The sequence below is a fragment of the Urocampus carinirostris genome, chromosome 10 (assembly GCF_059441175.1).
Source record: "Urocampus carinirostris isolate Australia breed hairy pipefish chromosome 10, RoL_Ucar_1.0, whole genome shotgun sequence".
In the NCBI taxonomy this organism is placed as follows: Eukaryota; Metazoa; Chordata; class Actinopteri; order Syngnathiformes; family Syngnathidae; genus Urocampus; species Urocampus carinirostris.
In genome coordinates this window covers 13,473,025-13,488,987 of record NC_142358.1, presented here as the reverse complement: position 1 = coordinate 13,488,987, position 15,963 = coordinate 13,473,025, and the positions used below count along the sequence as shown (strand labels likewise).

The window sequence follows — 15,963 nt, the reverse complement described above, 5'->3', positions numbered from 1 at the left end:
GCTAAACCACCAAAACAAAACAGAACACTAAATCACAATGAATTCCTGTTGTCGAACTGACAATCTCTCGCAAAACAATGCTTCTCAAATGGGCTTGATTAGCCAAGATGGGCAGTCATCTCAATCGGCAACGTATTCGAGTTTCGATTCTTAACTTGGATCGCTTTCCAGTATTTCGAAATGATATAGTGGGGTCATTGGCAAAATCTCAAAAAGAATGTAATTTGCTTTTTATGTGAACTATATTATGTTGCATTTTTGGAAAAGACATTTCAACTTTTTGCAGAGTTGAATATGAAGCTGTTCGGATTTAAAATCTGTACTATATAGTTGTACTATCTAGTCAGTGGATAAATCCTTATTTCACATTGATTTATCTAGATTTTTTTTTACGTATTTCTGTGGCTTTTATTAAATCATGTATTTTTTTATCTTTGAAGGAACAATTTCATTCTGTATCCATCTAGCTCTGAATTCATTTAAATGCATAAATATCGGACAAAGGCAAAGGACATAACGTCATCGCCACAAGGTTTGTTTTTCAAGAAAACTATGGAAGCCACAACAAAACAGTCCTATACGATTTATAATTTTGGAATGAAAGTTTCTTCTAGGCTTAGTGGTTAGCGCGTCGGCCACACGGAAAAGAGGTCCAGGGTTCAATTCCAGCTACCGGCTTCCCCGTCCCTGTGTTTCCTTCCAATTCCAAAAACATGCTAGACAGGTTAATTGGCGGATCCAAATGATCCTTAGGTATGAGTCAGCGTGTGACCTGAACTGGCTTTACCTTAACAACAGCGACCAAATGATGAAAGTGCTGTATCTGAGTCAGATCAGGAGTGTTCTCCTGCTACTGGTAACCAGGGGAACCAATAATATCTGTGGGGAGCAAAGCCCAAGGCCCAAAAAAACACCTGGAGAGGGATGTACTTGACCAAGACACACACAACAGGAAGTGGTCCCCCGTGACCCTGGCGGTTAAGGGATCCTTGGACAGAAGCACAAAACTCAAAAAGATTCTTAATTTTGTTATAATACCAATTTGTTCAAATACAGTCATTACATAGAAAAGCATCAAACTATGTACAAATGCAAATGTTTTTATTCTCACATTTATATAAACACCAAGCTACAAAGCTACTTTACTTTCCTAATTAGAGGCAACGTAACAACACACAGTTCCAAAAAGCACCATGTCACTTTTTTCATGCCTGTAAAAATTCTAAAGTACCTTCATAAGAAATTCAATACATTTTTACATTCGTGTGCCAAAACATTGGAGTAACTATTCCATTCATTAAGTCTTTCGGGCTTTACTAAATTATTTTCCTATATTAAGACTAAGTACCATGAGTAAGACGTCACACACAAAATATTGACTTCATTATTACCGTCCTAAAACACATAAACCAGTGCAATTAATGACATGAAGACGCATTATGACACAATCCCAGTGGTAGTGGTACATTCCATAATACTTGAGCTTTGGCAGCAGCAGCAGCACACACACACACAAACACACACACACACTTATAAAAAACACGTGCAAATGAAATTTTCCAAGTTGCTATGCAAATGTCACGAGAACGAAGTCGTGGCGGGAAAGTTGGCAGCCAATCACATTGCTCGTTGACGCAAAGCCCCGCCCTCGCCGTCGGTTCTGCTCCCTGTCGCATCTCCGTTTCCGGGCAGCAGGGGGGTCAATTCTAGAATTGAATCAATACTGTAGTTGTTGGGCATTTCAAAATAAAGCTTGATGCACAGCACCTGATTTTTTTCTCCAATTTGAATTTCCAAAATAATACATATGGTAAAACAGTAAAGTTTACTTTTTTCACTTGTCAAATGTGCCGATTAAACTGTGGAATTGGATCATTAGACATTTCAAAGTAAAACTTCCTATAAAGCATCTCATTTTTCCTCTTGTTGGAATTTCAGAAATATTACATCTGGTTAAGCATTTTAACTTTTTTTTTTCACTTCCAGTCTTGCGGAATTTTAAAAAATCAAACTTACTACCGGTTTAATGATAACATTTAGAAAACCCGTACAACCTTTCTAAAATGGCTTCTTATCCTTTCATAGGGACATTGTGTATTATTTACCGCCTCCTACCTGTTGATTTCAGTAATAAGCAAAAATACAAGAACTATCATATTTACGATTATATGCTAATACTGGTAGATAAAGAAATTTGCATTTTTATTACATAACATAAGGCTCACCTAGAAAGTGCTGGCGTGATTGTCCGCCATCTTGCTGCTACCTGTAACCCCAAAAACCTTGCAAAAGAAATAAAGAAAAGTGGTGCGTTTTTGGTCTCTTTGGTTCTCCGTAGTTTGTACTCATACTTGTGCTTTGAAAAACACGTTTTTGGTTAGACGAAACGATACAGCGGGATTTAATGGTCAAATATTACAGTGTCCTTTTAAGCATTTTCTGTACCACAGACTAGTCTAATGTTTGACAATATTAGTGATAATAACAATAATTAACAACCATAATTCCACTGTGTAATAACTACACTACTTAGATTTGGTGACATTGAAAAAGGCATTTGCAGGGTTCGTACTGGTGCTTAAAATCATTGAAAATGATTACATTTAGCAGGTTTGTTTTCAGGGTTTGAAAAGTGCTTGATTTTTTGGTAAAGTGCTTGTAAATGGTTAAAATTGTTGCCATGTTACCCAGCAGTCCGACTCGATTGACCACCACTTAACTGAAGAAGGTTAAATCAAGTCTGCTTGAATATGACTTTAGCCATTGCATTTCTTCTTCCCTCATGACTAACGGCAGCAGGCATTAGTTTGTATGGCATTGTCATGTGAAGCATTATCGCTCTCTATGCGTCGCAACCAAGAGGACACCAAGATGCCAGTTACTGAAGAAATTTGAAAATTGTCTACCGTCCTGAAAGATGTAAATAAACGCAAAAAAGCACGACGAAGGCAAAAGTCTGGTGTATCCGATGACGATTCAGACTTTGAGGGACATAAAATTAATAAATTGTTTTTGTATCGTGTTCATAGTTTACGTAAATTATTTCAACCATGGCCCCACATATTCAACAACGTTGTACTGTGAGTAAAAATAGTGTGATGTTGAGATCAAATTGAAAACCTTTCCCGATGTCATCTATATCCCTAATGATTGAGTTGATAAAATTTGACGCTCTCGCCGCCGAAATCCGGGTTTGATTCCCGTTGCAACTGTAATCAGCGATGGCTTTTGACAGACTCGAATACGGTAACATAACGCGCACCCAAACTTATAGTCCATTTGGAAACGCCTTGACATGCTATTAGAAAAATGAGTAAAATACAATGCATCATTTTTCAGATTGTGATCCTGGGGCCAGGTAAAGCTTCATGTTAACGTTTTAGCTGTTTTCCAGCTAAGATGCCCATGGAAAAACCTTCTATTTCGGTTCAGGAACAGCATTCAATTTACTTATGTCTGGTTATGTCTTGGATTGGGATTTTACAAGATTTTAAGGGGTTAAAATACTGGTAGGTCAAGAAAATTGCATTTACTTTATGAAACTTGAACATCACCTGAGGGGAGGGACATTATCACCCATCTTGCTCCAAGAAGTACCCCCAAAAAACCTTGCTGCTATGGTTACCAAAACATCTTAAAAACACTGGATAAAAAATGAAAAGTAAAATGGTGTCTTTTGGTCACTTTGAGACTCTTTAATATTTATTCTCCCATGTGCTTTTTTAGCGCTCATTTAAACTATACGATACAGCGACATCCACTGGGTATATATAATATAAAGTGTCCCACTACACTACAACTTCCTGTCCAGCCTCTTACCTTTCATCTCGGTTCCCATTGTGGCTTTATCCTCTTGCTTGTTGTGTCTTGTGTTGTTTTTATTGTCCAAATCTTCTTCATGGATGACGAGTTGGTCAGGTCTTGCCGCTGCTTTGGAGGATTTCTTGGCATCTACCGTGTCCATCTTGACGAGGCACAAAGTCTGAAGCAGGCCCATGGCGTCAAAGTCCTCACCTGAGCATTCTCCTCCTTTTTTCAACAACTCCAACACCTACACATAATAAAACATTAAATATCGCCATTGGGGACATTATCGGAGAAGAAAAGATGGTCCCTTTAAGGCAGTGGGTGAGCAATCTACGGCCTGTTAGGCTTTTTTATCCGTTCTGCCAAACGAAAATGTTAATATGATGTATTCAGATATGTTGGTATGTATGTAGGCAGATTTAGGTAGGTATAGATTTTTTTTAATTTGATTTGGTGCTACGGCACAGCGACGCAGTGGTTAGCGCATTAGCAGCACAGATCTGAGGTCATGAGATCGAATCCTCCTGTGTGGAGTTTGCATGTTCTCCCCGTGCTTGCGTGGGTTTCCACCGGGCACTCCGGTTTCCTCCAAAATTCTAAAATCATGCATATCAGGTTAATTGGCCGGTCCAAATTGTATCTAGGTGTGAATGAGCGAGTGAGTTGTCCGTCCCTGTGTGCCAATCGACTGGCTGGCAACCAGGTCAGGGTGTCCCCTGCCCACTGCCCAAAGACAGCTGGGATGGGCTCCAACACCCCCGCGACCCTACTAAGGATAAGCGATGCAGATAATGGATGGACAATTTGGACCGGCCAATTAACCTGAGATGCATGTTTTTGGAATGTGGGAGGAAACCGGAGTGTCCGGAGGAAATCCACGCAAGCACGGGGAGAACATGCAAACTCTGCACAGAAGGTTCGATCTCATGACCTCAGAACTGTGCCGCACAGGCGCTAACCACTGCTCCGCCGTGCTGCCCATTTATATATATATATATATATATATATATATATTCATTTGCTTAGACATATTTATAAATGCACATCATTCCTGATTCTAAAAAGACTAGTCCTTATTTTTGCATGAAAGGAAAGTTTACTTTAAAAAAGTCCAAATGAAAACCGCCCCCAAAAATTGAGATACCCCTTTTTGAAATAGCAGCGACCATATGAGAACAATTGGGTTGGCCTACTTAACCTTTTTTCCCTCATTTTTTGCCAAGGAATCGCAACGAGACTTTGTATTGGCAGATCCCCCAAAATTAAAATCAATCTTTTTTTCCTCCTTACCCCTTAGCCCCTCTGAATTTTTTTAACACCATGGGGCCTAATTCTAAAAAAATTGCCCACCCTGTTAATAGGGGATGTTTCGAAACATACAAATAGACATGATAAAGGACAATGTGGAAGAATGTGCCGCATCAATACCTTTATGTACTTGTAAGATTTAAGCTCACTGATGTTCTCCTCTAAAAAGAGCAGATAAAGGGATAGGTCGTCCCATTGGCCGCTTGGCGTGGGCAGGACGCTCACGGTGGGGAGAGATTGGTAGGTCTCCAGGAAGTGGGCGTAGCGATGACAGACAAGGGGACGGACACTGGCGTAGATCACCACAGGAATCAGCGCAGAGAAGATGATCAAGTTGACCACGCTGGGAAGAGAACGTGTTTGGGTGACTTTCAAATTAAACCTTCCAGTTCCACAGATTGCCTACTATATGGTTTCACATTTTTTTGATGTTTCACAGTTCAACTTTTTCGTAGTATCGCAGGTAGCATCAAATCATAAAATTAGGCTTTTCAAAATAAAGCTTCTTGCTAGGTTCCTCCTTATTTACCAAACCGTATTACGTTTCAGAATAGGTCTTCCTGCAAGTATTTCACACTTTATTAGTCAGTTTGTGGATTTGAAAAATTATAATTTTCTGCCCAGCATCTTAAATCATTAGTTTCCATTATTCTGTTACATTTTACTTAAACAATATGCACTATCTGGTACTTTGGTGTTTGCAGCTTTTTTGTCTGAACTTTCAAAATAAATCTATCAAGCGTGTCACATTATATTTAAATTGATTACATTTGTTTTTTCAAAAGAAAACATCCTGCCCATTATTTCACTTTCCATCAGCATGTTTTTGGCTTTTCCAAATGAAACTTCCTTTCGGTTAGTTTAACTTTATTCTAATCCTTTATCTTTCTCTAACTCATCTTGGTGTTTTTTTTTGTTTCAGTTAGAAAACCCCTTCATCTTTAAAGAGAAACAATATTGATTTGAATAATAAGCAAAAATACTAGAACTCTCAAATGAACATGCATTTTTTAATCAACCCTAATTGTGTGGTTTGGTCACTTTGAGCCTCTGTAGTTTGTATTCTTTCTTGCGCTTTGAAACATTCATTTCCGGTTGCACAACACAATTAGGTCTGCAACCTTCAGTCGACGTTGTCGACTCAAAACGAATTTTTCCAACAGAGTGAGGCATTCTACATGAAAAGAATCTCTGCTGAGCGGTAACATACAGAAATGACAGCGTCAACATCAACTGCGCGTATCAAAATTTCTAAAACTAGGGAACATTTTAGCCTGCATACGGCCAATAAAAAGACCACTAGCAAAGTTTGCCAAACAGACCTCGGGTATCATTGTAGTACTTTGGTGACACACAAACCTTTTAAAGAGAAAGCATGTCGGACATTTGAATAAAACGGAGTCTGACTCGCCTCGGTGGGATTCAAGTAACATTCAAGCCAATATGGTTTTGATGACATGATAACTTTTAAGTTAGTTTATTATAGAATTTGCAGTTGACCCCTGAATGTATGTCATAAAATGCACTTAATATTTGTTTAATTTACTGTTCTCCAGCTAATAATTAGCCTGTTCTTGGTATATAGGGATACAAATGTTTAAGTGATTTGTATTTATTATTATTTGCCTGTTCCGAAAAATGAAGAGGTTTATTCATGGATTTATGCTCTACTGACACAGCACTAATCTTAATTGGTTTTAGAAAGGGCATTTTTATTTATTTTTGTATGAATCTGAAGTATGTTCAGTAAAATATGTATTTTTCATTGTGTTTATTACCATTTGCCATGCAATTAAATCAACTTCCTGAAAAATTTAAGGAAAAAATGATAATTATCCACTTATTCCATTAATTGTTTGAATAGTTAGTGATGACTCGACTATTAAAAGTCATTAGTTGCAGCCCTATACAATAATATAACAACATCTAGAGACCCAATACACACTGTCCATTTAACAGTTGCCCTTTTATAATATACCCTTTTGCTAAGAATTTGTGTGTTTCCATTACAAACCTTAAAATAACACTCCCCTTTTCACAGAAAACTCACCGCACCACTCGTTCATATCGCCATAAAAACGGAGCCGATCGCGTACCTGAGAAGTGTGAAGACACCCACGGCGATGAGCTTGCACTGCACTTGGTAGGGCACGGTAGAGTCGTTGGCTAGCAGGCCGACTTGCAGCGTGCAGCGGAAGTCGTCGGTAGGAGAGGCCAAGCGAAGGTAGTAGGCCAGGTAGAGGCAAGCGCAAAGCAGCGTAGCGAACGTCAAACCTCGGCACAGCAAGTAGCGAGTCAGCAGGACGTGGGAGCAACGCTTGGTCATCAGGAACTTCTCCACCAGCGGGTAATTGAAGCAGCCTTCTGTGGGGTCACTGCAACTTTACCAGGCAGGAAGTTTGAATTTTGAAAGGGTAAAGACAGAAAAGATGTAAAGCAGGGGTGTCAGACATAAGCCCCTGCGGGCCGAATCGGGCCAGGGAGACAACGCCGAGAGCAGCACAAGGGAAAAAGGGGCAAATCTTAAAGGTGGTGTGTGGAACTTCAAAAATAGTCTACATTCTGACGCCATCTTCTGGCTGAAATCATCATTGCAGCTTCTTTTGTTGTGGTAGAGATCATGTACAATTCTTAGAAGTGCTCAAATAAACTTCTTTTTATCTTTTTGTGGGTTTGGGTCAGCATTTGGACAGTATTTGAAACAGTCCCGTTCTTTCACCATTTTTAGCCTAAAATTAAAGAAAACAACGACCACACATTTGATATCACTTTGTCCCCCACACCACCCCCACTATCAGGTGCTTAATAACACACACTGTCCCTTTAACATCCATACTATTGTGGTCTTTGTCGTTCAAAATTCTGTGGTGGCTAACACAGATATGATTAAAATAAATAAACTGCACTAGGTATCGAGATAAAAAAGGACTAGAAATTTAAAAGCAGAGTATTTTGGAAAAAAACAAAAAAAGGTAAATTGGCTCAATGTTTTTTTTCTTAAAATAAAGCACAATAAAATTATAAATTAAAAAAGTAACATGTCAAGTATATTCATATTTGCTTTTATTGTTTATACACATTTCATTTTAATATTTTTGTATCCTAGTTTTTAAACTTTTTTCATCAACATTGTTAACTGGGGATTCAAAAACAAAAGTCATTACCATTTTTTATATTAATGACAATAAAAACAATCTGGAATCTTGAAGTAATAAACCACTGTAGAAGAAATACAAGTCAAATAAGTAAGTGGCAATAGCGTACCTTTCAGCTCCCTGCAGAGCGTCGGTAGTCATACGTTTGGCGAGCGTGACGGCTCGGTTGTAGCATCGATCTAGTTCTTCCATTATAAAGCCAAGGTCCGATTGCAGCAACGGCACGGACCAGAACCTCCAGAAGAGAGCTGGGCTATATGTCAACATGGCCACCAACAGCAGGATATAAGGGAAGAACTGCACAAAAACACATACATGTCAGTTAAGTAAGTAATTTTTAGAATAGAATAGGTCTTTATTGTCATTGATAACAACGGAATGCACATTGTTAGCAATGATATTAGACATGGCGCTCTAGAATAAACAAGATAAAAACTTAGAGAAATTAGATAAAAGAATGTCAGGACAAATAGGCAAAATATTTACAAGGTAGTGCTTGGAGAATGGCCAAAGTTGTAAGTGCAATTTTCTTTCTTAATAAAAGTGCAATGAAAAATAGTCCAGTCAAGTCATGTCTATTTGTATAGCCCTTATTTACAAAGAGTCTCAAAGGGCTGAACAGACCACAGATTATTGCAAACCACAGACTATTATGACACCATCCCCTGATCTAAAACCTACACGAGGGCAAATAATACACAGATATTGTCAACATAAAATACAGGTTATTCATATAGGGCATCTTAACAATAGTGCAATGGAAAGAACGGCAGTACACTAACATTTAGCAGCAAACCTTTATTTAATACATTCAGAGGTGGACTTGCTGGTGTGTTTCGGATCGTTGCCCTGCTGCATGATCCAAAAGCGCTTGAGTTAGAGGGCACGAAATAAAGGCCAGACCTTCCTCTTCAGGATCTTCTGGTTAACACCACTATTTATTATTTTGTCAAGCACAGTAAGTTGTCTTGGTCTTTAGCTACAGCAGTCACAGACCATCACACTGCCACCACGCCAAATGTGACAGGCTGCACACCTTCCAAAAAGGTATTTTTTTTTACTCATCAGTCCACAGAATGTTTCTGCAAAAGTCTCGAGAATGAATGAGATGCTTTCTGGCAAATGTGACACGACTATTTGTCTCCTTATGTGACAGCAGGAACTCTCTCATGGGTGCCATTTTTAGCCAGTGTCTTTCTAATAGTGGAGTCCTAAACACTGACCGTAACTGAGGCCATACGGGCTGCAGTTACTTGGATGGTTGTCGAGTTTGTTTTTGTTTTTTGTTTTTTTAAACCTGGATAAGAAGTTGTCGCACTCTTGGAGTAATCCAAGTTGATCGATCACTTCTAGGAAGGATTGCAACAGTTCTGATATTTCTCCATTTATGGATAATGGCTCTGACAGTGGTTCGCTGGAGCCCTGCAGCCTTGGAAATGAGTTTGTGTTTTTTACGGACTGATAGATTTAAATCCCTTTTTTTCCTCCTTTTTTCTGGAATTTGGATTGTGGCATGTCAGTTGTGTTCCTGAAAAGTTTGTAGCCTTTACATTGTCTTACAGAATCAATTTACGTGATTTTGCGGTCCAACATAGGTGGTGGCAATAAATTCTGGGTGTGGTATGTGGAATTGAATTTAGCTTTACAACTACTGTGGTTAGTCATAGTTACTTTGTGATTGGACAAGGGTAGTTACTTTTTCATATAGGACCTGATAGGCTAAGTTTTTTTATAAATGGAAACATTTTAAATCTGCATTTTGTATTTCCTCAAGTTGTCTTTGTGATATTTAGATTGGTTTGATTATCTGAGTGAGTGATACATATGCAAAAGACGCAAATTCAGGAAGGGGCAAATACTTTTTCACAGGACTGCGTATTCGTTACAGTCCTGCACGCTTGTGTGTGTGTGTGTGTGTGTGTGTGTGTATGTACCTTGTGCAGCCAAAGAGGTAGGGTATGCGTGTGCACGGAAGCCCAGCAATACGAGTCCACATACGCCGCCTGTCTCCATGAGAAGTTACTGGGAGCAAAGCAACTGATCTGAGTCCCTGAAGTCAAATAAAACACAACACATCTCAATTAATAAACACTACAACACGCAATCCCTTCAAAGATTTTCATTTTGTGACATTACATTTGTCAACTTGTTTGTAGTTAAAGTAATCAATTTAGGTTTTAGAAAAAATAAGCTGATTAAGCAACTGAGTAAATTCTATGTTATACATGTAAAATGTTATTAATTACACTTAATACTTAGAACAGTCTTTTCAAAACTTTTTGGAGCCAAGGCGCACGTTTTTTTTCATTTAAAAAATATTCAGGCACACATCTATCGAAAATATTTAAAAATTAATTCCCAAAAAACAGTTAATGTTATCGCACTACTTTTTTTTTTGCACTACTGTTACGTTGCACTATTCTTTTATTGCATCATTATTATAATACCTTGACGAAAGCATGACCAACTTAGGTGCCGAGGTGCCTAACTTGTTCGGGTGTTTGGGCATTTGGGTTGGCCATGGTCCAAAAATATTTGTGTGTGTTTTTGCTATTTGTTTTCCTTTTTTATTTTATTTGTTATTGTATGTGTTTGTCTTTACAAAGTAAAGTAAAGCAATAGTGCACTTGGCAGGTCACCCCTCTTGAGGGATATGACCAAGGTAGATGGATAGATAATACCTTGGGCTAGTCTCTCAGCACTGGTTGGTTGGTTGCATCCCTCATCAAGCGTACAGGCACCATTTCCTATGGTGTGTCAAAGGCGACCAAGACAGCCGAAACCCACCCCACTCCCCCACGTGCTGCTTTGTCCGACCCAAAGTTAGCAAGAAAGGATTTCACAACGGACTGTTTTGGTGCAGGGCAAATCATATTTTATTTCGGACATGCGATGAAAATCTCTATCGTTTAAATAAGTTGAGTGTTTTAATACAGTTTCTGGATAAATGACTTCATTGCTACTGACTTTCTTTACCCGTTCCCGTTTTTAAAGACTGCGAGGACTTGTGTCAAAAATGTTTTTTTTTCTTTTAGAAGATTCAAATCTCCCATCTTATGTAAATGAATGTAGTTTATTAGTATCAAACACATGCATTACTTTTTGGTGTGTCTCTGCTATTTTCCTTCTGGGCAATCAATCCTTATCCTTATCAATGAACTGAAAAATCGATAATTCAAAGCTAAGACTAAAATATGTTTAGAGTATTGCTTCCTTCATGATAAATACTAGAGACAATATGGGGCTATGTCAAACTAATTCGGTTGGGAAACCGTGAGCCTGACCTGCTGGCTGATTAGGTAAACGCTGAATTGGATTCTAAATTAAATAAATATAATTTAAATCAATTTACTCTTCACTAGGTTAGAGTTGTTTAATAGGAACCACCCTGAACAAAATGTAAAAGTTGAAAATGTTTTACTGATTAAGACTGCCTCAGAACACAAAGCCTGGATCCGGCCCCATAGCGAAACTGAGTTTGGAAACCCTGCACCACAGCAGAACTTTATGATTGAATTTTCAACATCTGTTGAGTAAGATTTCTTAAGTGACAAATTTATCAACCCAATCTGTCTTTTTGCATTTGCCGGAGGTATTAAAAGTGGCACTGACCAACAGATACTTCCTGCGCGAAGGCCAGCGAGATGAGCAGGAGAGGAAGACCAACCGCCACACAGGTCACCATCTTGTCCACCGCCAACTCGGTGCGAACGCTGCGGTATCGAGCTTGAGTGGGATCCTTCAGGAGGAAGTCGCTGAACACGTACTCGGTGGCTACATGGGCGATGGCCATGATCACGCTCTGGGATGCAAGATTAGAAAAGGTTTTGTAATACAGAGACCCCTCAATTATCGCTGGGGTTATATTCCAGAAGAACCCTTGATGAAGTAGGAAACTCTATATTTCTTTTAACAATTTCAAAATTTTTTTTACAATCAAATGCTATGAAATAATACCCCGAAACCAGAGAACAAACCTTTTCTATAGGATCAAGCATTTGTTGAACGAATAAAAATACTGTTTGGTGTGTAACCCTTTTTTTAAACAAATAACTACTGTACTCTCAAGTCGTGATTTCAAATAATCAATGTGAACTGAAGCGCACAGACTGTTTAGCCAATCAGAATGCAAAACACAATTCCAAACAGAGAAGTGGAGAGACAGAAAACAGCAAGGGTTCACTGTACACCAAATTCTATTGTTTGGTTATACTTTATTAAATATTAGGGAAGTACAGAAACCATTTTTAAGGTATTGGCACTTGCCAAGGTTGTCGATACCACTATCAACTGCCTTATAGCGGGAATTTAACAATCATGACCTGACATTTAAGGATTTGCTGATGAATCAATAATGTAGTATGTGAAATATTTTGTTATGGATTTAAAGGTATTTCTTTAAAATATCAGTCGTTTTTGCAGAAGGGAAAATATTTTTTATGTACTAGTGCAGGGGTGGCAAACACGTGGCTCTAGAGCCCCATGCGGCTCTTGGCCAATAAGAATGCGGCTCTTTGCCTCATCACATTTTATATATACTGTGGCACATTGCCTTGTTTCATTTTTAGTTTTTTTTTTATATTGAGGGTGGACACGTTCCCTGAAATCAACACAATAACAATACATGTTGTATTGTAAGGAGAGGAGTTTGTTATGGGAAATAATGTTTTTAATCGTGTTTCGTAGTTGCCTTGCATGGCTGACGCTGCTATCAATTAGTTAGTGTGCGTAAAACCGAGAGTGTGAAGCACATTGTAAAGTGCTTTGGGAGGTCCTCATTAACTTGAAAAGCGCTATATAAATGCAGAACATTTACATTTGTTCATTTTAAGCCAGGAAGAGCGAAAAAAAAGCCACCACACATGAGAAAAATTTGCTCTCTCTGTGACCCTCTCACAATAGACTAGTGATAAGGGAACGCGGCCAATACGGTTCAATTCAATTTTTGGTGGGCCACAATGGCACGCATCAGCGGCTCAAACCAAAAAATAAAAATGCACTCCTCCAGCCTATGCTCTCAGCAATAGTCAACTGGTGATAAAGGATCACCGTCACAAATGTGAATTTTATTTTAGGCTGGACAGAACAACACACCTCACGACAAAAGTGCATTCTGCTGATTCCCGTTCCCAACAACATCGGATTGGGGATAATGGATCACGGCTGCATGTACGCAGTTCATTTCAGGGAGAGATAACACTTAAAAAGAGCCACCAAGCCTGACAATGGTGCACTCGGCAGGTCCCCGCTCACAGCAATATGCAATTGGGGATAGTCGATCATGGTTGCACGAGTTCAGTTCAAATTTGGAAGAGTGACTGGACATAAAAGTGTCACATGAGAAAAAATTGCTCTCTCCACCTCTATTCTCAGAAAAAGTCTAAAAATAGGCTAGACATGTAATGTAAGAACCAAATAACGGCATTTAACAATCTCCTAAATTGAAATGAAAGTAATTTGGTGGATTCGCCCTATGTTCCGGGTCTGGAGCCTTCGCTCTGAAAATGCCGGTCTACTACTGATCCCAAGAGCGAGGAAGAGATCCGCAGGTTCGAGAGCGTTCTCCATTCGGGCCCCAGTGCTGTGGAATGCTCTTCCCCCTGAGATTCGATCTGCAACCTCAGTGGAACTGTTTAAATCCAGGCTTAAAACACACTTATATTCTATAGCATATGAATGACTTACATACTATGTTGACAATATCCGTGTATTATTTGTTATTGCAACATCTATTGCAGCCTGGTCATCCTGGAAGAGGGATTAGCTCATGTGCGGTCACTTCTCAAGGTTTCTTCATTTTCCACATGTTGAGGGTTTTGAGTTTTTCCTTGCCCTCGTGTAGGCTTTAGACCAGGGGATGGTGTAATAATAGTCTGTGGTTTGCAATAATCTGTGGTCTGTGCAGCCCTTTGAGACTCTTTGTGATTAAGGGCTATACAAATAAACATGACTTGATTTGATTCCACGGTTTACAAATTGAGACTAAGAAATTGTCCAAATAATTTAAAACTAGGAGTGACTAAGATTAATTTATGATGTTATCAGCATCCAACTCTTTAAGTAGTCGCAATTTGACATTTATTTAACGACATTAGCATGCAGACAGCAGACTTGTTGGGTTCAACACACAAATTTAACACTCATGACTTGACTCATGACTACATATTCGAATGACACACGCGAACTATCACAAGAGCGTTGCATGTTTTTAATCTTGATTCTGTACCAATAAACTTCCTTCAGTCCGTGCGTAACCAGTTAGGTAAATTAATCCCTTATCGAGTATAAAATTATCATTGAATTTGACAACACAATATAAAGAATAAAACATACTTTTCTTTATAAGATCTATGGTGTGTATAAACTTTGCCATCAATATTAAGAAAAAAAATCATTTGTATGTGCCCAAAGGTGTTACACTCGCCATTTATCATCGTAAATATGCATTCATATTAATAATAAACATGGGGTCTCCACCGAAAAACAAAACAAAAATAAACCCGGCATGAACCAACTTGTCCGAAGCATTCGTCGCAATCATTGCATTACAAGTACAGTACAGCTGTTTGCTTCCAAGTTAAAAATAAAAGCAAGTACAGTACAAAACCAGTGTTGACAAAAATGAAAAACAACGCAGTTTCTTCTTAGATGTGACTTTTGGTAAAACTATGCAGCACTTTGATACAATTAACTTATAATGCACGGCAATATATCACACGTTAATACAATTATATTTTGAAACAACATATTGCTCGTGAATGCATCACTTTAGATTCTGATCAAATTCAACGGCAAAAGCAGAGAGCGAGCGATTAAATGATATCGAGGACTCACCTTTCCGTTCTTTGCGTGTTGTTTAATGATCTAGCATAGCATGGCTGTGTTTGCACTGCGTTTGGAGTAAAAGAGAGTGAGTAAACTGAGAAAGAACATGCGCCCAGCAAAACATTCAACAATTGCAACAAAAGATAACTTTCACGACGGTATCATTTCCGGTATTCTTTGACGCCTTCAGGCTCACTCGGACATCCAAAGAAATTACGCTAATTAATATCTTTGGCAGAGGTTTTCATCAGCGACTACAAATTGGTAGTTGCGATTTAAATGGACATCGTTGTTGCAGTTATCGTATAACATTTAAATGCAAATAAAACATGTTAGGTTGATTTTATTTTTTTGTCGGTAGAAATATATAATATAATATATATAAAATCTGAGTTTCCTCGCCACGTTATTTTATGTTTTTGATTTTCTGGGCTGTGTTGGTGACTCTCTGGGAGGAACTTGTGGCCCATAGAGTGGCCGTGTTTATTTGTATAGCCTTTTATCACAATAAGTCTCAAAGGGCTGCACAGATCACAGAGTATTTCAAACTAATAAGCGAAAATACACTAACTATTATACAGGTATAAACGTTGAAAATACTCAGAGGCAGAGGAGTTTGCAATTATCCTACATAACATGGGCTAATTTTCCATTATCTCCCAAAAGCCTAAAACTTCTTTTCAGTTGCTTTTTTATTTTGTTCTTTTTTAAAAATTTAGTTCTTTTTTCCTCTTCTTTTTATTATTTTTTCTTGCTTTTTCATTTCTTCCCCCTTTTCCTTTTTCAGATCTTCTCATCTTCTAGTTTTTTTTTACCTTCTTTCTTTTATTTTCTTCATCTTTTTTTCTTTCCTTTCTCCTTCCCTTCT

General features: G+C 38.4%; 1 protein-coding gene across 2 annotated transcripts; it reads right to left on the bottom strand.

Annotated features, from left to right (window-relative positions):
• Positions 1-1,084: 1,084 nt before the first annotated feature.
• Positions 1,085-15,281, bottom strand: LOC148357786 (pannexin-1-like). Of its 2 annotated transcripts, XM_088346449.1 has the most exons (9): positions 15,105-15,281; positions 11,883-12,072; positions 10,205-10,320; positions 8,380-8,567; positions 7,212-7,496; positions 5,236-5,458; positions 3,820-4,051; positions 2,226-2,282; positions 1,085-1,706 (listed from the first exon to the last, which is right to left on the bottom strand). In XM_088346449.1, the coding sequence occupies exons 2-8, from the start codon at positions 12,061-12,063 to the stop codon at positions 2,263-2,265; spliced, it is 1,245 nt and encodes a 414-aa protein (XP_088202575.1). In that variant the 5' UTR covers positions 12,064-12,072; positions 15,105-15,281; the 3' UTR covers positions 1,085-1,706; positions 2,226-2,262. The 2 variants fall into 2 exon arrangements, with proteins under 2 accessions (XP_088202575.1, XP_088202574.1); XM_088346448.1 differs by lacking the exon at positions 2,226-2,282.
• Between the last annotated feature and the right edge of the window lie 682 nt (positions 15,282-15,963).

What these genes read in the sequence shown, in the direction of transcription:
- LOC148357786 (XM_088346448.1), bottom strand. Translation starts at nt 12,063, where the DNA reads ATGGCCATCGCCCATGTAGCCACCGAGTACGTGTTCAGCGACTTCCTC. An exon ending in AATCTTACAAGTACATAAAG is followed by an intron (nt 4,052 to 5,235) that starts GTATTGATGCGG and finishes TATTATGTGTAG; the next exon opens with GTGTTGGAGTTGTTGAAAAA. An exon ending in AATGGGAACCGAGATGAAAG is followed by an intron (nt 1,707 to 3,819) that starts GTAAGAGGCTGG and finishes ATTCAATTCTAG; the next exon opens with AATTGACCCCCCTGCTGCCC.